At 40.9% G+C, this 22,785-nt stretch overlaps 1 protein-coding gene across 14 annotated transcripts in view; it reads right to left on the reverse strand.

The window, feature by feature from the left end:
* The window catches only part of RBMS1 (RNA binding motif single stranded interacting protein 1), a 212,577-nt gene that overhangs the window by 19,053 nt on the left and 170,739 nt on the right, over positions 1-22,785 (reverse strand). For all 14 annotated transcript variants that reach the window (XM_049712070.1, XM_049712083.1, XM_049712072.1 and 11 more), the window contains exons 4-6: positions 18,922-19,013; positions 9,162-9,319; positions 7,063-7,142 (exon numbers count right to left, since the gene is read on the reverse strand). In XM_049712070.1, coding sequence (XP_049568027.1) covers positions 7,063-7,142; positions 9,162-9,319; positions 18,922-19,013 — 330 coding nt within the window. The remainder of the gene's footprint in view (positions 1-7,062; positions 7,143-9,161; positions 9,320-18,921; positions 19,014-22,785) is intronic.

Raw genomic sequence — 22,785 nt, forward strand, 5'->3', positions numbered from 1 at the left:
AGGGGGCATCTCTTAAGAGCCACCTAAGGTAACTGCATTACTGGATTCTCCAATGTGCCCTCGACAGGGATGATCTTTTACCAGTGCCTGATTGGTGGCACTAACAGTCCCTCCTAAGGGACTGTGAGCCATAGGGGTGATGCCCACGATGCCTCACTGCACATCCCTACCAAGGCGTGTCCCTACCCATCTTCTGAAGCTCAAACTCTACAGTAATTTGCGCTCAACTGTCTTCCCCAGACACCCCCGTGAAGCATCACTTCTGGAATGCCTGCTTTGACTAAGCACTGTAGTTCATGACTAGACCTCCCAGACATCCTCCCCACTTATCTAATCCAACCACTCAGAGGGCTATGAGTTCTTTGTATTTGTAACGAAGTGGAACTTTTCCTCACCAAGTTCTAACAGCTGGAGAAACTGCTACTCCCCAACTCCCATTTTTCTAGCTATGCAGTATTTTATCCCAATCAACAGTCTCTAACACATAAACTGCCCTTGAGAGAAGCTTTTCTATCAGTTGTAGAAAAGTAGTCCACTCAGCAACCGTAATTAGCTTCCTTTCTGAAACTGTTGGCTACTTGCAAGACCCCTCAGCTAAGGACATGCAAGAAACTATCCAGGGCTCTTTTAAAAATTTCAACCTATCCCTACTATCCCTTCTTTGTGTGCACGACATCATTTCCTGTTTCAGCCCCCTATTTGTTTCTAACCAAACCCTGCGGTCCTCTTACCACAGGGCAGAGCTCCAGCTTCTCTCTGCAGATGCCTACCCTCCCACGCCTGCTCTGTTAGGTTCTATCTCTCCTCCTTTCCTGACCCTGATAGAGTAGTTCCATCTCCCACTCAGCTCTACTTATCAGTAAAATAATGGTTAAACAACATTCAAGCCAGGTTAAATAGAAAACAAAAACGCAATACTTCCCCATCACTCCAACATAAATATTTTAATATTCTATATTTACTACTCTTCTAAGTCTATATTTTTCATTTTTGCAATGATAGGGCCTTTTCTTCTACCATTTACATTGTGGACCTTTCTCTACCTTGTTATAGAATTTTTTCTTTTCTTTAATGGTTACATAATGTTCTATTTGAAAAGGGATCATGTATAGTTTCTTTGTTCTTGTAACACCGTATGAACATCTGTGTGTGTTATCTTTTTTATCTCTTTGATTCCAGTGCCCACGCGATATTGGCAGTCAGATTCTATGGTGGTTAGAATACTGGCTCTAGATTAGTCTCCCTGGGTTTGAAATTTGGTTTTGCCATTTACTAGCTAGTGACTCCAGGCACGTCTCTGGTTTCATAATCTGGGAAATGGGGATAATAAGAGTACTTAAGATTGTACAAAAGATTGTTACAATTAACATACATAAACATATATGAAGTGCCTAGAACAGTTCAATGAATATTAGTTACTATTATTTTATCACTATGACAACAGGAGGAGCTCAAATTTTGAGCTATGGCCCCTCCTCTTACCTTTGACTTATCAAGATAAATTCTCGGGAGAGGAACTTCCGGTTCAGAAGTTATAAACATTTTTAGGGACTGGCCTGTTTTCCCTGGAATTTGATTCTGTGAGATTTAAGAGCTGGCTATAGTTGCTGCCTTGGCTTCACATAGAATAAAGAAATGTTCAAGCTGTAGTTAAGGATGAAGTTACTGGCAAATGCCTTTTAGAAAACTGTTTTCATAGTAACACCTACATCTTCCACCCAAGATCCTTATGCTTTTATAAAATCTTACTCCACTATTTATTGTTCCTCTCTGGCAGAACCTGAGAGTGGAAAGGTGTAAAACTGATTGGAAGGGGCCTGCTGTAGGCTGGGTGTGATCCATGGTGGTAACAGCTGTCTGAAGGTAGCCTCCTCCTAAGCCTGGCAGGGCACTCAAAGGATCTTCAGCTAAAACAAACACTGGCACACTTCTCGTTGAGGTCCCTTGTCACTTTTTAAAAACCAGACTTCCCTCCTTGGTAGAGAATGAGTTGGAGTTTGGGATCTGCAAGACAGCCCTCACCCCACTGGCCTCCCAGGATGGTTCCAGCACTTCTGCTTTCATGGCAATGATTTACTCATAAGATTCCAGCCCTTGGCTGGAACATCTCAACAATACATGCATTCAGACTCTGCTCTACTGTACATACTGGGTGAGACAGACATGAACACATCACGATCCCAAAGGTATGATCACATTGTCTTAAAGGTCAGGAACATTCCACATGTATTTCTTTTGTCCTAGAGTTGCCAAACGTTTCTGTTTTTAACAGAGTTAATAATGCTTAAGCCAAACATTCGGGAAATGAAACGGGCAATAAAAACCCTTGAAAGATTTCCAGGTTTTTTACTAGGTTTGTAACTTTTCCCCTAAACATTACCTTTTCTGCCTCCTGGCATAGGACAAGGCCCTAATAATTTTACCTATACACAGAACGTTCCAGAATGTAAGAGCGGTTTTCAAGCCCTGCTGGGCATGTACCCAATCTGAAAAGTCAAAGTAACACATAAAGTAGATGTAGAACAAGCTGAGGTCTTTGGATGGAGCAGGCCAGCAGTCACATATGCACTTCACAACACGACAGAGCTCCTCCACGACACAGGCAAAGCTTTGGGCGATGTGGCAGAATGATGTCCGCACCATACTGGGCATCTCAAAGGCGCTCACATACCCAGTGAAAAGACACTTCTTTCTTTTCTTTAAAAACTCTCTGCCCTTAGCACACAAGGGCAGACTCCATTCACGTCATGGAGAGGTCCAGAAAGAGAGATGTGACCATACTGCTTCCTGCAGCACTGAATATACACGTGGCCTTTATCCACGGGGTGTGTGTGTCGTGCGCATCTCCCACAGAGGCAGAAACAACGGGTGCAGGGCAAGCAGCCCTAGGAGAGTTCCAGCTAACATGCCATGTGCATTAGTCTTCTTGGAGACTGTACTCTCTTCCAGGAAGGTACTGGAAGAATATTTTTCAGACAAATCCCTGAATCATGGCCATGAGTGATAGTGTTTTTGCCTTGGGCACGTCTCCTAATTTGGACGTCAGTTCTACCCATCTCTCGTTTCTAACGTTCACTGTGTGGGAAACCACCACCATCCTATTTCTCCATAATGGAATTTTTATCAAGCAAATGGGACGTACTTATTTTAAACCTCTGTGGAATTCACCTAGATTGTCTCACAAAGAAGTCATTGCTTCTTTTACCCTTGTTGGGGTCCTTCCAAGCAAATCTGACTTTCTGCAAACCAGCTAGCCCTCGAAATCAAGGTAAATCCAAGCAAAGGACAATATTTCAACATTTTCAGGGAAAAATGAGAGACTGAGTGGGAGGAAGGACAGAAGGAACGGCCTTCTGAGCAACTTTTTTTTTTTTTTAACACAAACTATGATGTACACTTGAAGAATCTGCCGTAAGATAAAGCCTTTTTGAAAATGTGGTAACATCAGACACAAAAGCACAAGATTTTTAAAAAGTGATTTCAGAAAGCAGATTGTATAAAAAATCGTGACGTGGTATAGTGGATCTTTACGGAACTCTAAACGTATACTACGTTATGCACCAGGCCCCAGGCCAGGGTGGGGTATGCCAGGCATGGGGGAAGCCAGCCACATCACCCCGGTATGAGAGTGTGTTGGCAGATGGATGGGTGGCATCTGAGAAGTGACAACTCACGTGCACAGCTGACCTCTCTGCTTTGCCATCTAGAGACTTTCTTAAGAGCGCCACGCGATGAGTTTACGTTCAGTTTACTGTTCGTCGCACTGTTCACGCGATGCGTTTTCTTTTCAGTCCTCAAAAGAAAGTGTCTTTTGGGGACTGTGTCTAATGTAGGTTTCCTTCCTATACTTGGCTCCAGTGTCACAGGCAAATCGTCAGTCGTGCAAGAATCGGAGTACTCTGACACAAAACCATCCTGGATAATTCTGCTTATGCCCGCTAAACAACTTGCATCATTAAATAAACCATCCTCTGACTGTATTTATGAAATGTTACGTCTGCCTAGCAATGAGCCTACATTATTTAAACAGTAAAGTGGAGGCCCATTCAATTTACCCTTGCCTGACAATATTTTTGTTTTTCATCTGGTTCTACTGACAATAATCATATGCATTCCACGGGGAAACCCATGTCACAGCAGCCATTCAGGTAATTGGAAGGGAGACAGCAGCATCTAATAAACAGACAGGTAGTCAAAGATAATTCTTGTATCGTGTGTACAAAAAAACAATCCAGAGAAGTTGAAAATGGTTTCAAATTCTGTTGTGGGTTCTCCAGTCCACTGGAGACTTGTTTTGGGGAAAGGCTGGGTTCACTGGAATAGCATGCTTCCCAATCCCGCATTGTACGTTTCAAGCTCTTGCCAAAAAGTAGCTCGACTTCACTTAAAGGCAAAAGCTATACAAAAAGGCCATCAAAATAGCCACGATTCTTGTGATGAGCTCTATGTGAAAAATGCTCTTGGAAACCGCTTGGTGACTTCTGCTGGTATAGGGTGATGCACAGGTTTTTGGTGCCTACCACAAAATTAAAATATAAAACACAGCCCTTCCCGCCAATATAAAACAATATAAAACACAGCCCTTGCCGCTAAGGACATGCAGTCTAGTTGGGAACCAAGACTAAAACATGTGAGAGATCATCAAACATCAGAAAATGGCATAAAGTTAAGTCCTGGTTGTCTTCCCTGCCCGGATGCTCTCCATGGAGAAGGAACCCATCTGGTTCTTACGCTCGCTTTGACCCTTAGCACTACTTGGAAGAAACTATTCATTGCAAAGGTGCAGAGAATCCTACAATTATTTGCGTGTGGTTTGGAAAACAAGGTCTTTTTCTTCCTAGAATGGGTGTGACCAAGAGTCTTCAAACCTACTTCAAAGAAAACAGTTAAATGACACAACCATGAAGTCCTTTGGAGAAAAAAGGAAACTGTCCAACCTCAATTCGTGACACCCTGAGATCTATTTCATTCAGGGAGCCGGTAGATCTTATCTTTGATACAACATCAAAACAAATGTGTGCTGGGGTGTTTTTCCTTCTCGAAATCTCCTTGTTGCATGCAAGAATGAGCTGAGAAAGTAACGAGGTCACAGGTGGGTTGGGTGAGCAGCCCTTCGAAGGGACTTATATAATACTCTGGGGTTCTGCCCATGCTGAGGATGGCATGGAAAGCGAGGAGAACACGGGGGGCAGCTGTGTGCAGGGGCCTTGGAAGGCCCCGCGGGGCAAGGCTGGCAGAAGCCTCCCACGTATGAAATTTCTCCCTTGTCTTTACTTGGTTGGAAGGTAAAAATATTCCCCTCTCGTTTCTTTTTTTTTTCTTTCAACTCAAGTGTTGTGGATGGAACAACAAAACTGACTTAAAAAACAGAAAAGGAAGCTCTTTCACAAGGCTGAGTTCCTTGGAAGAGCGTACGTCTAGACCTTGTATTTTATGCTCTAGCTCAAGCTCACGTACAGCCATGCAAACTGTATGCTGTCAGATTTTGGTATTAAAGGATGCAGTTAGTCCGTGGTATCGCACACACTTATATACAGATTCTCTATGAAGTGAGACTCACCTGGATACAGAAAAGTAAAGTGGATCCCTAATCATAATCATCAGCCATCCAGTTAAAGATGGAACCTTGGAGCTACAGAAGAATAAATACTGAACGCTAGTTACACACGCACAAATGGAAACGTCTTCTAGTTTGTGGTCAGCCGCTTGCACGCTAGCTTGCAAATAGGTAGTGTCTTGGTGAATAGTGAAGTGAAATTTATGCAAAACCAACAAACAGTTACTGGTGCTTGAACAGTACGGTTCAAGTACTGAGCTAGGCATGAACACAGAAAGATAAGAAAACAGCCTCTGCCTTCGAGGAGCTTAGTTTAGTGCACTGACACGTGTAAACATGTTAAATGCTGCCGTACAGGTGGGTGTCCTCAGGGCGCTATGCAGACAGTAACCCAATGGCAGCAGAGGAAGCTGTTGAAAGGGCAAGACAGGACAGCCTGATTAAAGGGAAGTGAAGTCATCTCCTTAGGATTGGGGTGTGGGAGCAGTTTAGGGAGAGGGCTGAGCAGGCTGGTGAAAACTGAGAATTGCTATCTAGGTAAGGGTGAGAGGCTGAGGGAGGACCAGTGATGCTGAGGGTCTGATCAAGCTGGAGCCCACTGTATTTCAGACCAGGTTTAGTGGGAGTTAGAGGGGCTCTAATGTTGGAATGAAAAGCTCCTGAGGCGCGGTGTTTTCTTGGTCAAGACAACACGGGGCAGAGCAATGGGAGGAAGTGGCCACAGAGGAGTGGATGGAGGGGCCACAGAAGTTGAGTCCAGGCACTGTAAGGGGGAGGGGTAACACATGCTGACATCTTCCAGAAAGAAGGCGCGAGCCGGGGTGGAAAGTACCACAGTCCTCAACGGATAGGACTGACAGGATATTTATTGAGGATGGTGATGAGGTGAGTTAGAGGATGGCTTCCTCATCCAAGGAGGAGTGGCTTCTGAATGCTCTGCAAGTCACACACCTCCTTACCACTGGGTCTGCTTCCATTCATATGTGTGTGTGTGTGTGTGTGTGTGTATATATATATATATTTTTTTTTTCCCCTAAGCTTACGTTTCATTTTTTTTGGAATTTTAAAAGAATTTTTTATTAGAGTATAGTTGCTTTACAATGCTGTGTTAGTGTCTGCTGTACAGAAAATTGTATTAGTTATACATATACATATATCCACTCTTTTTTAGATTCTCTTCCCATATAGGTCATTACAGGGTATTGAGAAGAGTTCCCTGTGCTATAGAGTACGTCCTTACTAGTTATCTATTTTATATATAGTAGTGTGTATATGTCAGTCCCAGTCTCCCAATTTATGCCCCCTCCCACCCCGTAACCATAAGTTTGTTTCTCTATGCTTCCATTCATATTTAAACAGTTGGGAGAAGTGAATTTTGAAGTCTTATTTGTAGATCCAAAGAAATAAATTTTAAAGAGCTAAATGAGGAGTTTTTTGTTCTTGATATAAGAGGCACCACATCCTAAACGAAAGACTACTGATACAATTTTAGACAAACAACATACCAGAAACTCCGGGTGGCGTCTTAATGAATTTTCCATTAAAATGACCAATAACGGCTTCGCACTTTTCTGTTGATTCCATCCTATTTATACATAAAAATAAAACACGTAAATAGTCAGAGATACCTTAGTTTGCATTTTGTCCTGTGCACATGAATACAATCCTATAGGTTTATTGGATACAAATGAAAACTAACAAAAATGTGAATGATAGGAAAAAGTGGGTTTATTCTATCTTTTATTTAACTGTTGTTTGTGTGCTTCCATAGTAAAATAAAAACTTGATAACCACACAGTACATTCTGAATCATAAAAGAAATAAATTATACAAAGAGTATTTAATATCAAGCATAGGAAATGTATAATTTTTTCCCACTTGTAGAAAAACTGATAATCAATACACAATAGCTTTGTTAGTCATGATAGTGAATTAAAAATAAAAATACCAGTTTAAAATACTAGTGTATTTAGTGCTGCTGGGATATTGGTCATTTTAAAGATGGTCTTTCCTTTTACATATTCAAAAAAATGATAGACTCAAAAGTCATGATAAGAACAGGTGTTAATCAGAGGATGTGTCTTACCAGTTTTTCTCATTAGCTTGAAGTTTAAAATTAAATTAGTGAAGTCAATTATGTACCTTCTTTGTCATCTTGGCTTTAGAGGAGGAATTAAAGGATGGAGCCTAACAACTTATTCCACATCTGCAGGTGGCTAAGAACGCCTGAGAAACCTTTCAGGGGAATTAAATCATTTTGATTTATTTTTCTTTAATGGAAAAAACACTGAATAATCTGCTCAAAATGCACTACACTCCTGGACTGCCCAGAAGAGTTGCACCTTGGTTTTAATGGGTGGTTTTTAATAGTTTTTAAAAGCAACAGAATTTAATTGGGTTCTATCTTTGGATACAGAAATGAAAGTCCTTGATCTGCTTTCAGAGGAACACCCACAGAGGGACGATTTTCAGATGGCGCTGGGCCTTTCACTGTTTCACCTGGGTCCTTTTAACCCATGAAGTGCACACTGGGGATGCTGGCCTTGGTGACTTTCCACCTGTAGAATACCTTCGTTTTATTATAAAATCGTCTGGCCTAACAGAAAGAGTAATGGACTGAAAGCCAGAAGAACCAGGTACTAGACCTTGCTTCATTGCTTGGCAGCCCTGTGACAATGGTAAAGTCCTTTCTTTAACTCAATTTTCCTATATGTGAAAGAGTGAAAAGAGCTTGCTTTGTTGATCTCACAGGCCTGAGGTAGATGCGATTGTCATCAAATAGGATAATGTATAGGAAAGTGAAACGTCAGCAATTTCACCTCCAAAACCAAAGTCAATACTTTAAGACATGTAGACGTTATCGGTTACTGCACAGTATTAATAGGTTGCTAAATGATGTAAAATCAGTTTTTGTACGCAGGCTTTCAGATTGCAACTACGTCAAAAACCAAAGCTTCTTTTGTTTAAGGTTTTTAAAGGAAGCAAACTAACCATTACACGGAAGTATCCTTTCTGGGGAGGAAGGGATAAAAATAAGATGGAAGGAATGAGGGTAGTTTAGATATCTGCAATGTTTTACTTCTTAAAAAAAAAAAACCTAGGCAAAAACTGTAAAATGTTACAATGTGTGTAACACTTGGGGGGGTGAGACAGGTGTCTGTTGTACTTTTCTGAGCGTTTGAAATATTTCACTTAAAAATCTAATTCACTGACCTTATTGATGATGAACCAAAGTTCCATCTAATGAGACAAAAATACCAATTTATTTACAAAATTTAGGAGCCTGAGATTGTTGTTTTTAAGAAGTTTAGGCGTCTTGATCTAATTAGTCAAATTATTAAGGAAACATACTTGCAGAACTACTGCTCATGTGGTATTTCCTTCCCCTAGGTCACCAAATATTTAGTGTCCTCAGGTTCAAGAATCCTAATGAGCTTCCAAAAGATGTGGAAAAATGCAAACGATTTTTTATGCATAATTTAAGTTCATGGTACAACTGGCTCCTAGAATCCTGGCTTAAATTCTCTCTCCTTGCTCAATTTTTATTTTCCAGGAAATATAGCAGAGCTACTGTTGTTGACAAGAAGACAGGCAGCGTGCTTACCTAGCAAAGCCAACACCACGACTTGTCCCACTGGAATCGCGTAGTATCCTCGTAGAAATAACTTGTCCAAATGGTTTCAGCATATTTTCAAGTTCTTGCTCATCCATGGACAGTGGCAAATTAGAAATATACAAGTTGGTAGGATCTTGTTCCTGTTGCTAAAACCGAACAGAGAACTGTCTATTAATTTCTAGCAGAAGGTGAGATATGTGAACACACTTTTACTTGGCCACTCTCTTAGCTCAGTTCCTTTGAAAGTACTAGCAAGTGAGATCATGGGAACTACAGAACACCTGAGTCACCAAGAACACTTGAAAACAGTGTCTGAAGCTTGGACAATCTGTGCAGGTCAGACACGATCCCACCAAACCATTCTTGGCAGGTTTGGAAGCAGAAGCGCTGGCAGGAGTCGCTGAGTTGGAGAGGATGCCCTCATGGAAGCAAAACTCTCAGCTGTTTGCAGTGTTCTACAAAATAACTAACCTCTCCTCCACTACTATTTTTAGGAGCCCATTTTGGGCACACTATTGCACAAATGGCTGTTACTGCTAATAATTCAATCCAGAAACACACGACGGATTCTGGACTAAGTCAACTAAAGTCCAGTGGGATTTTGCCCAAATTCCCTTCTTTTGCTCTACAGCAGAGTCATTACTACCTCTGAGTTGTGATCACCAATGGGAAATAGAGGACTTCCTAAATTAACAAAAACAAAACCCCACAAAGTCATACAAAATGACAGACTCAAGGCAGTCCAAGTTTTAGAATCTGGATAAAGCTGAACTCAAATGTAGATGGGGGAAGGGAGTTTTGCTAAATCTTTGCTACTCTAAGAGTGATCCAGGGGCCAGCAGGGATGGAATTACCTGCAAGCTTACCAGAAATGTAGAATTCCAGGCCCCAACCCAGACCTACAGAATCAGAAACTGCATTTTAATAAGATCTCCAGGCAGTACAAATGCATATGAAAGTTCGAAAAGCAGCAATTAGATCATTTCCCACCCACCTTTGCACTGCTGAGGTAAAATCAGCTGAAACCAAAGACAGCAACTGAGTTTTCTGAGAACCAGTAACAGCTATGTATATTTACTGAGTCTGGTGTTAAATCATCAGGAAATAAGCTTATATGCTATCTGGAATATTTTCTGACCAAGTAAAAACTCATCTCGGCAACTGTGAGATTAGGATGATCTTAACCTTAAAACAGGCTTTCCTTTGATCTTACTACCACTGTATCTTTACATATTGAACTATGCAAGTTTATGATTTTTCTTTAAAAAGCACTATTAGCAAAGTCATTAACCGATGTCTTAGCCTTAGGCAACAGAACAGCACACTCATTATATTTAAATTTCCAAAATGCACAGTACTTTAAAAATATATGTGAAACATACGCATATTTGTACAAAGTCTCTACTTTCAAATGTATCCTGGCATTAATTAAACCTGAAATAAAACCTTTCCTTTCAGATGATCTGCAAGTAAAAGTAACTGACCTTTAAGATTTAAAACAACAATCTGGTATCCTAGGGAATGGCAAATACCCTGGTAGTCCCAAGAATTAAAGTTACCAAAGACTGAGAAACTATGGGCAGAAAGTACTGTCCCTATGACTTCCTGGTTCTGACAGAAGGCAGCCTGTTACCAGGCCAGTCCCAAAGGTATGGAGCAGAAGCTCCCAACCTGGGTGGCCCAGACTCTCAGGGGTGTCAGTACGGTTGTGTCCAGGAAAAAAATTAAAAAATTTCAAGTGCTCAGTAGCAAGCCAGAAACTTAACTTCATTAACCCTTGACAGACTAAACAAAAATGGCAACTACCTTTGCTTCCGTCTGAAAGTAGATAAAGTCAGTGTGGTACCACTGATTACCTTATGCCGGGCAAAACCTCCCACTGAAAATTACATAAAGCATATCTTTAATGTACAAAAATTGTAAAGCGATTTAATAAATGCATGACAGTAATAGATAAATTGCTTCAGAATAAAGGGAAGAACAAAATGGTCTTTGGTATTAAATTTTTCAATTTCTTCTCAGGTGGACTACAAGCTAAAACTTTAATTCCTTATTTCCACTTTATTCACTACCTTCCCTGACTTCACCCAATTAATCCACAGCTCCTCAATTAACTATCTCATGTTGGCTCTAACCTCCCAAGTCCCTGAATCTTTCCTGGAGTGCACAAGACTGTATTTGTTCCTGTGGAAGTCTGGTCCTTAGTTGGTGAACACAGATAGGGTTCTCTCTCTCTGAAAGTGGGTACACTGAGGGGTCCTGTAGCCTAATACAGCCCAATGACATTTATAGTGCATCCTGCACATCCCAGACCCTCTTATACAATAATTGTGACTCCAGGTCTGTCTTCTAGCCGTTTATAGTTGAGTTGGGGAGATAAAAACACATATAATGAATGCTGTAACAGAGATGTATACAAATCACAATGGGAGGACAGATAGGGGAGCTTGTCTTTATTAGGGAACACTTTACACAGGGCATGACATTGAGTTGAGACTTGAGAAACAAGCATAAGGCATGAGGCTGAAAACCAGATTGTGAAAAGCTATCCAAGGAGTATGACTTTTTTTGTCGGTTATCACTGCTTAAACTTTTCCACTTAAGCAATGCTAGCACGAAAGAGAATGACTATGTATCCTGAAGAGTGTGTGGGCAAAGGATAAAGTAGCCTTGCCAGAGCTGCAACATTTCCTTGAAGGCTTGTATTTTATCTAAAAAAAAAAAAAAAAAATCACGTAAATGTTGCAATCTACTCCCTAACTATTTGAGTTTGTTTCATATGGAAACAGTATTTCTGAATTAATACTTTCGAGTCATACTGACACTGCAGGAAGATAAGCCATGTTTATCCTGTGATTTCAGGCGTTATACTTTGTTGGGTGAGGGGAGGAGGAGGAAGGGGGAGCCTTGTCCCTGTGCTGCAGCTAGAAAGCCACGCCCTAAAAAATCTGCAGCCTCTGGAGGCACAGAAGCAAGGAAGTGATGTGATCAAGTCTATCTTATTAGAAAGATTTCTGAATCATGCTTAGTCAGATTCAGAATAAAGCTGGGAACTCCCTAATTAAAGAGCATTAAAACACACCTTGGACAAAGATGTGGCATAAAAAATGTTACATAAGAAACATGTATCATAAATATTGTGAGCTTTCTTTTTTTTTAAATAAATTTATTTATTTTATTTTTGGCTGCGTTGAGTCTTCGTTGCTGCACGTGGGCTTTCTCTAGTTGCAGAGAGCGGGGGCTCTTTGTTGCGGTGCGCAGGCTTCTCATTACGGTGGCCTCTCCTGTTGCGGAGCACGGGCTCTAGGCTCATGGGCTTCAGTAGTTGTGGCGCACGGGCTTAGTTGCTCTGCAGCATGTGGGATCTTTCCAGACCAGGGCTCGAATCCGTGTCCCCTGCATTGGCAGGCGGATTGTCAATCACTGCGCCACCAGGGAAGCCCGTGAGCTTTCCTTTTGAGTTACAATTATTAAAATCTAAATGACTAACATTTAAGAATATTTAAGAATGTTCATAGACTTTGTCATCTGTGAAGTATTTTCAAAAGGGCTGACAATGTAGGTAACTAAGTACTTTCTAAATCTGTGGTTTAGTTGCTATTAAACTATTAATAAAAATGTTATTCTTGGGTCTTCCCTGGTGGTACAGTGGTTAATAATCTGCCTGCCAATGCAGAGGACATGGGTTCGAGCCCTGGTCCGGGAAGATCCCACATGCTGCGGAGCAACTAAGCCCGTGTGCCACAACTACTGAGCCTGCGCTCTAGAGCCCGCGTGCCACAACTACTGAAGCCCCTGTGCCTAGACGATGTGCTCCACAACAAGAGAAGCCACCGCAATGAGGAGCCCGCGCACCGCAGCGAAGAGTAGCCCCCGCTCTCCACAACTAGAGAAAGCCTGCATGAAGACCCAATGCAGCAAAAAAAAAAAAAAAAAAAGTTATTCTTTAAAATGTTAATTCAACTTGAATGTTTACCAATGAAGCAAAAAAATAATAAAAAGTGCTAAATCAGAATCAGGAAATTGAGCTCCTAACCCACTCTATGATGAATAGTGAGATAAGATAGACTAAATACAGGTAGATATTTCCTGTGATTTTAACACATTTTTTTTCAATAGCAAACAGTCAACTAGCTCTCTTCATTTGGAATGACCTCTAGGGCTAAACATTATTTATCCTTCTTTTCAAATGGTCAACTTATCCTGCACACAGTGCATACAAAGTTGCAAGTAAAAAAAAAAAACAAAACAAAAAAGAGAAGCAACTCCAAGCTGGCAGCAATGGCCACAAGAATATCTGATCACCAAAGGGTCCAAGCATTCTAATCAACATACATTCCTAGTAAACGGAACATACAGTACTTGTACTACGTGAGAGTGGTTCTTGAATAAGGGTAATTTCGCCCCTTTAAAATCAGGGACAACCGTAACTCTGTTTTATTACATACAATGCTATGTCAAAAAACAATTTTTCTGTAAATTATGGGTGGTCAGACATAAAAATGGGGCTAACAGGCCTCTTTATATCCCTGGGCATGGAAAGTGTTCAATGGCTTCTTTAACAGGTAGAACACTTGGATCCCACATTGGCCATGAGAGGGATAAATGGCCACTAATGTTCACTTGAGTAGAAAAGTGGGGCTTGGAGGTCCCTCATGGTGTAAAGCACTCAGTCATCATCTGAAAGAAATTAACAAAAACCTCCCTATGCGTGTGGAATGGTTCCTAAAATTCAAGAAAGGGACCTGGCAGGAAGACCAGATATCTGTTTTCTCTTGTACTGAGTAGGTTCACCAACCAGCAGATAGCTGCTTATGGGCATGTGAATGCAAACTGCTTGAAGCATGGTAGACCTCTGTGTGGAAGGGCGATTAAATTCCTGCTCCTTTGACTGCCTATTTACTGAAAAAAGTGCGAGCATACAGCTAGGCAAATAACACAAGGCGATCCGCCGACCCCCAGCAGGTCTTAAGAGGTATTGCGGAAAGGCCTACAGAAGTCACTCTATTAACAGATATCACCAATGTTGACTTGAGTTTTATATCTTTTCAGCTCGTTATCTGAGGTTTTTTTCTTCTTTTCATAGATTGAGTCTTTTATTTTGAAAAATGCACACATTTGAAACAAATGCCAAGTTTAACATACATGGCTCAAGTTTAACCTTGAGCCTTTTGGAAAACCTTTGGTAAATTTCATCAGGGCACTCGATAGACTCAATAAATATAATTTTTAAATGTCCCATTGCTATCTCTCCATATCTGCCCAAACTGGGAAGTTTTTCTCTTGCTTAATTGGCTTCTTTGATCATCACTAAAACAAACATTTGGTATCTACCATAGGCCAAGTACCAAGCAAGGCACTGAAATTAAAACACGAATAAGAAACAACCATTGTTGTCCAACGCTCTCCAATTGTAGCTTTATAATTCAGTTTTGAATATCTGTGGAGTTCCTTTTCAACTCCGGTAGTCAAAGTGTCAAACAATATTATATTCTCCCCCACTCCCCAGACTCGCCTAGTGGAATGTCCCTTAATTTTTTTCTGATTATGTAAGAAAGCAAGCCTTTAATATGTGGCAATGTGAATTTTCAAAACTTTATAGTGTCCAGATGAATTCACTAGAGGAAAGTGGACAGTGACAGGTCCCTTATCACCCAAACATGGGAGCCAGACCTAAACTTTTATAAACTGTCTCCACAAAAGGTACATGCCAGATGCTCCTTTATCCAGTCAGCATAAAGGGGGTAAGTCAACTCCTGATACTCAAACCCATGGTTCCGTGGCACAGAACAATGGACCCTCTAGCATTTAAAATACCTTTTGTAACGTTAATGATATAATAAAAAAGAAATCAGGTCCAGGAAACTCAGTCATCCTACAGAGACCCGAAGAAATTCACAACGTGCAGAATGTTGGCACACTGCCAGCATCTCTGAACCCGTGCATTGTTCCCTCCCTACAGATGATGTAGGAAGGGATCACTTTTCCTAGCCAATTTACAGTCCAAGCCACCTAAGGAGGTCTTTGAACAGTGCTCATTAACAGTCCACGGGAAAGCTGGCATTCAAAGTGCACTGTTGACACAACGTACAGTGCCAATCTATGCCCAGTCCGGTTCTGACTAAATGCATTGTAAAGACTTCTTCAAACAGGATATATTTAATATATTATGCTACTCAATATCACCGGCACTGAAAAGATGCCTAGGTAAGTGCTCATGGGGCCGCTCTAAAAAAGGCCTCTGTAGTACCTGGAGCAGGTAGTTAAAATAGCCCTCTTTCTAACTTTGTTTCAGCAGAAGTCACCAAAAAATGGGTTTCAGGCATGCCCACGTTCCAGAGTGAGAAACCAGACCACCTACACAAAGTCTGCATAGGAGTGGCTGAGATCTGGCTTGAGAGGCTCAGCTGACCACCCACCTCTCGTCTGCCTGGGAGGGGCTGGAGAGGGTGGAATGAACACGCATGTGGAGAGAACCGCTGATGTGTTCTGAGTCCCACCACAGGGGCTGCTTCCCCCATCACTGCCAGTCCAGCAAGAGGGGCTTCAACAGGCCCCTCAGGAGGCATGGTCTGTGACCTCTGGAGCTTGGTGGATACAATGAATCAATGTCTGACTTACGCCTGAGGAATCTAAAAGGCAAAGGCTGGTTGAAGGGGCCTATAAGTGCAATTGGGAGGTAACTAGTCTCCCACAGACAGCTGGCAAACGCATCAATGTGGGCCACACAGGTAGAGTTGGCCCAGGGTTGTGTTAGAGCCTTCCAGGAAGGCTGTCTTGAAGGATTAGAAGGCCCTAGAAGAAAGGGGCTGAAGGCAGACCCTTAGATTCTCAGGAGCTGAGGCTAACAGCCTGAGGACACGTCTTCTCTAGCTTGAAGGAACTACAGGGGAGAGAGTAAAGCATTCTACTAAGGAAAGCATCAGTTCTCTGTCTGCCCAGAGAAATCAACACCATATCACATAATTGTCAGGTCAAGAAACTTTCCCATCCTTTGCCACTGCTCGAACCTTGGAGGGGTTAGAAACCACAGCTAGCTATGGAAGAGTGGGAAATAGGAAAGAAACTAACCATGCTCCCATCCCAGGACAAGCTTACTACTTAGAGCAGACCAGAGCTGGGGGAAGGGAGAAGTTTTAATATTATACGGCACTCAAAATTTTGTCAAATAAACAGGATTGGACATTTCAATTATAGGTATCACACACTTAGCATTGGAAATGTGTTCTTAAAAAAAAAATCAGACATTCAGCATCAAAATGTTAACCAGGAGCCTATTTCATATTATTTCAAGTAAGAAGTATAATGTATTACCATTAATCACAACCCCCAAATTTCCTAAAATGCAACTAAATACATTTGTTACACATCTGTACGTGTGTCTGTATACACGTAATACATGGTTATATTGGGATGTAAACTTTTAAAATATCACTTTGTTTTTGTTTTTGTTTTTGTTTTTTGCGGTACACAGGCCTCTCACTGCTGTGGCCTCTCCCTCTCACGGGCCCAGCTGCTCCGCGGCATGTGGGATCCTCCCGGACTGGGGCACGGACCCATGTCCCCTGCATCGGCAGGCGGACTCTCAACGACTGCGCCACCAGGGAAGCCCTAAAATATCACTTCTTGATCACCAAATTATCAATATGGTTGTTAGCAGACAACTGCTTTGTAAGTTGTCATTTCTCTTAGCACCAGTGGCACCCAAGACACACATCCCTTTTTGCTGACTCTCAGCAGAGTTTTCGAAACCTCTACACAATTCTGACATTTACAAACTGTATTTGGAATATAACCTGAGATTTCCCCCTTAAACATCTTGTTTAAAATATTGTACTGAGATTGGTGTAAATACATATAGAAAGGCTGAAAATGCACTGAAAGACAATTATGTTCCCTGAAATTTGGATATGAAAACAATTAAGGGGCATTCTACTGAAAAAAATTAACCAGAAAGACCTGAAATGAAGAAGCAACTGAAGGAACTTTTCAAAATTACGAGAGTAGCCAGAAAAGTCATGGGACCTGCCCTAGATTTTATCCATGAGAAGAAGAAACGGGAGCTTCACAGAGTAGAGGAAATGGACAGAACAGAGGGAAAAATAGAGCCCTTTTCCAATTGTGCCTTAAAAGTCCTGCTTAGAAAATGTATGGTTACCCATTGTTTACATAGGCGTATTAAACATTCTGTAAATCATATACAACTTAGGTATTGCATACTCACAATTAAATATACTTCAAGCCTCATAATCACCGTCTTTCAACAATACCACAGGAAACTGCTGTATATTATGGACATAATCTAAAAATCATGGCTTAGTATTTACAGTTTGTTTATTTTAGCTTCTTCCTCTGGAGTTTAAAAACATCTGAAATAAGTCCAACTCAATCCAAAGGTCTAAAAACATTAAAAGTCAAGGATTACTTTAGAAAGGTGATCCCTTTCATCAATTCCTGAAATCTTTATTCATGCTGTTTCTTTTTTTTTTTTTTGCGGTACGTGGGCCTCTCACTGTTGTGGCCTCTCCCGTTGCGGAGCACAGGCTCTGGACGCGCAGGCTCAGCAGCCATGGCTCACAGGCCCAGCCGCTCCGCGGCATGTGGGATCTTCCCGGACCAGGGCACGAACCCTTGTCCCCTGTGTCGGCAAGCGGACTCTCAACCACTGCGCCACCAGGGAAGCCCCATGCTGATCTTTTAATCAAGGTAAATCTCTATCCTGGTAGCTGCATATACGTCCTTCAACAGCTTTAAGGTCTTAGCAAGTAACTTATCTCAACCAGGGTTCTTTAACTTCCATATATCTTCTTTCCTTATGGAAATGTGAATACCCTTCAGGGAATGACCACATGCTACTCTTCAGAAGCAGCAGAGGACAGCACAAAATTACTTTCCTCTGTACTTCAAGACACTAGATAATATAAAATTATCGATCTTTTGAAAAGAATATACAAGATATCAAACTGTCAAGTTTCAAACTTGAAAATATGTTCTGTAGCAATTCAAAAACCACAAATAAAATAATATGTACATAATTGTATGAGTATCTTAATAAATGCACTTTAGGCACTAGGTATGCACTTGGCACTAGGTATGCCAAGTTTACATTTAGGCAATAAGACTGGAGCATAAATACCACTTCAGTGATTAAGAGTTCATCAAAACAAGTCCTGAATAAAGCTACTGCAGAACTACTAAAGAGAAGATTTATAATCCATAAATAACCAATGTCTAAAAATCACTGACTTTTACACAGAGGAAATAGTATCTGTAGCTTACATTGCATTAAAACTACTAGTATATTTGTACAACGCATACATATGTGATTGTATTTTGTTATTCTTTCATAATATGACATTCTATACACAATTACCTTCGGAAGTGTTTCTAAAATGTATTAATTCCTTAAGCATTGACATTTTAAAATTATTTTAAAAAATATAGTACAGAGCTTCAGCCCACAAGTACCCACTTACCTGAGAAAATCTGGTGCTATTTCTCCATTTACTTAGGGGGTTACATAATCTGCTATGTAAAATTTTATACAGTTATAAAACCCTTCTTCACATATAAATTTATGAGGAACAGTCTTTGGCAAAATAGCTACCATTGAGGATGCGAAGGCATGGGACAGGTGTCCACAGGTAACTGTGGAAGGAAGAACTTGGATGGTGACAGGGAAAGCCATGTATCTAGCTTCAGAACCAAAGCCAGAGACCAGAGCAGTGAGTACTGGCTCTCAACTCACCTTTGCCATTTGAGCTTGAACCCCACTTGCCTTCAGGGCAGACACAGCCTTCTGAGCTGCTGCAGGACTGTCAAAGTCGACAAAACCATAACCTGAAATGCAAAACACACTTAGTGTTTAAGCCATTATTTTATGATTACATAGAGGAAAAGGAAGACTCCATTTGCTCTCTGATGCAGGCAACAGAAATGAAAGCCCTGACCTTCTGACATGTCTCAAGCTTTACAGCCGCAATGCAACATCCTCCTCGAGCTGTCCTTCCCCATCTATCACGGGCTAGGCAACTTTCCCTTCAAAGTTTAAAAAAAAAAGGAAGAAACAAACAAACAGTTTTTTTCCTTTTCCAGATCTTTTTCTCAGGTGTCCTGTACTTACTGGCAGAAAAAAAAAGACATCTGAGTTATACCAAGATTTTTTAAAAAAAAAGGAAAAAAAAAATCAACTTCAGAGAAGTAGCATTTTTAATAATTTGGTAAGAAAGATGGTGCTATCCTCCAGAGCTTCCAAGTGTATGTTTATTCTGCAGACTACATTTTATTTTTCAAATAAGTTAAGTACAACCACTGGATACCCCCAATATAAAATAATCTAAATGTTAGAACTTGGTTAAAAATATCATTATTTATCTAAAATAGAGCTCATGATCTCTTCAAAATAAACAAAGCGGGGGGGGGGGGATGGCTCCAGAAACCCAAAATAGCTGTTTTAGCAGTTCCTGTCCTAAAGTCTAAAAACAAAACATAATAAAACAAATAAATAAATAACCTCCTAAGAGAGGTCCTGGTTCAAAGCTTATTTATCCACAGCTTTTCAAACATTTTAAACAAGCTGGTCAGCTATTCTGCCTGGCCACGACAAATCAAAAGCAAGAAATAATGGGGGAAAAGGGTTGGGTTGAGGGTAGGGATGCCACGAAATAATCACATGGATGGTATCCATATGCTAATTATTAGTGAAAATGAATGGATATCAAGAAAAGAGGAAAACTATACAAAGAACAGGCCTTCAAGCAGCATATGAGCAAACAGCTCCATGAACTTCACTGATCCATAAGCATCACTGCATTACATCAGGCAGTCACTGATTTGTCACTATAACTCTTAAGTTATGAGAAAAGGGTCAATTCTACTTAGCGCACTGTTTAAAAGATCAGGGTACCAGGCAAAAATACCAACAGAGATTTCCTTGGAATTCAAACCTATTATCAAATTAATTTTATTTTCTTAATTTATTTATTTATTTTTTGCGGTACGCGGGCCTCTCACTGTTGTGGCCTCTCCCGTTGCGGAGCACAGGCTCCGGACGTGCAGGCTCAGCGGCCATGGCTCACGGGCCCAGCCGCTCCGCGGCATGTGGGATCTTCCCGGACCGGGGCACGAACCCTTGTCCCCTGCATCGGCAGGCGGACTCTCAACCACTGCGCCACCAGGGAAGCCCATCAAATTAATTTTAAATGAGGAAGAATATTTTGAAAAAGAAAAGCCCTGTTTGGAGGTTGCAGAGAAGAGGGGCCAGCCCTATCATTCAGTTGCAGATATTATAAAGCTACAGTCGTTTACACAGGAAGAAACTAAGTCAAAATAGGCAAATATATGCATCAACAAGACCAAACAGAAACTTCAGAAGTAGTCCAAAGGTGAGTGTGCAGTATTAATACCAAAAATATTGCCTGGTAACAAAACTAGTGAACTAGACTATGGATTACAGAAATAGATGTTTTAGGAGACAGAAGTGTCAAAGCTGAAACAAGCAGCAGCTTCCTTCGAGTACTTGGAATGGGGTGGGAATAAGGCCTAATCTGATTTTGACAGTGAATGGAGAAATAGCCAGGTTGGAAAGAAAAAGAAGAGGCTGACCCAAGTAAAAGCAGAGAACGCTACTCAACAGCCAGGTTAGAAGTCAGGTTAAACGTGTTTTGGAATTTTTTTAGAAATCTGTCGTTAATGCTAACATGCAACCCGTTATGAAGGTACACACAGGCACACACATACTCACTCTCTCACTCTCATACATATTTTACTACCAAATACGATTTAAGCAGGTCATAAATGAACACCCAACTACACTGAAATGATGTAACTTCTACTGATGGATATTTAAGATACCCTCCTTAATTTTGCTGTTGTCAATAAATTACAATAAACAGAAGATCTCAGGTTTGATATTCATGTAGTTGAAATTGATATTCATTCAGGTAATATTAGTATTATTTTATCTGTTATTTCCTTATTAGGAAAAATCCATAATGGTTGCATTTTTAGTTAACTGTTTATAACCTTTTCTGGCCTTGCCCAATGTCTACTACATAGCTGTTTCATTAAATATTTGCTGAAAAACAAATATAACAGGTAAGCATGCAACCCTGGGCTCTTTCATTTCCTCTATTATATTACTTTCAAGTAAGTATAAGAGTATATAAATGAGTTTCACAGGTTCCATGGGTTTCATTATATAAATATGTACACAGATATTTCTGAAGGTGGGATAAACTAAGTAACACAGCATCCTCTCACTGGACCCCAAAGAGGATTCTTCTCAGGTCTCAGGACCAGGAACAGTTATGGTATTCCTGCTTCTTGGATTTTATTCTACATTGTGATTACTGAATCATGGGAATAGGTATGTTTATTTTTGCTTTGGCAACTAAGAAATACAGGGCTATTTCTATAGTAACATGGAGTTTCCTGCTCTTACCCCTATTTTCCCTTTGGTCTGACTTATCCTCACCCATTTTATGTCTGTGTGTGTGTGTGTGTGTGTGTGTGTTTTCTGGTCTTATATGCAACTCTGTAAACACTGATAATTAACCAGTCGGGTGTCACAATCAATCCGTTGTAAGCTTTTTTTTTTTTTTTGGTCCTGAACTACCATATATTCCAGTGCTGAAAAGCATTTAAATACCTTTTCTTGGCCAAAAACTGACAAAAATCGAAAGGTAGAAGAGCAACTGAATAGTGAATTTTTAAATTTAATAACTACGATAACATGTTATTCAGAGCAATATTTCCTTCAGCTTAATTCTGTCTTCTGGAGAGAGGCTTCAAAATATGTTTTGTGGGGCTTCCCTGGTGGCGCAGTGGTTGAGAGTCCGCCTGCCGATGCAGGGGACAAGGGTTCGTGCCCCGGTCTGGGAAGATCCCACATACCGCGGTGCGGCTGGGCCCGTGAGCCATGGCCGCTGAGCCTGCATGTCCGGAGCCTGTGCTCTGCAACGGGAGAGGCCACGATAGTGAGAGGCTCACGAACAGCAAAAAAAAAAAAAAAAAAAAGTTTTGTGCCAAAAAATGTTCTATGACCTATAAGGTCTCTAATTTCCAGGTATAAAATTCTTTGATCTGTTCAACTCTCCAAAACTGTATACAACACAAGCACTTTCCATTTATACTAATAACCTCTTAAGCATTACCTATATTCATCCATCCATCCACCTACCCACCTTCTCAAGTTATCTGTAACATGGCTAACATGTTATCTGTCTTTATTATGAGCTATGCTGTGTTATTTTTTCTCATTTGTCCTAAAATTACTATTTTTCAGGAGCTCTTTCATTCTCCCTCCCCGAATTTTATAAACCCATTCTTGCTTACTCTCTCCCCCTCACTCACTCACCCACACCCCAGATATCTGTTGCTATTTCTCCCTGAGAGGCCTGTGTGACACAAAGAGACTCAGAAGGTTTCTCTCATCGCCACCCCCCCACCCCCGACATAAGGCAGTCTCTCCTGATACTCAATTTAGGAGAACATCTACAGGAGACATGTATTGAAAACCAGTGCTGAATTATTCTTATCCTCATTTAGAAGCCCCCAAAATCTCTCCACTTATCTTCGGACCCTTCCCAAATATCATGGGTTTGTATTATGA

Source organism: Orcinus orca, chromosome 7, assembly GCF_937001465.1.
Source record: "Orcinus orca chromosome 7, mOrcOrc1.1, whole genome shotgun sequence".
Classification (NCBI taxonomy): domain Eukaryota; kingdom Metazoa; phylum Chordata; class Mammalia; order Artiodactyla; family Delphinidae; genus Orcinus; species Orcinus orca.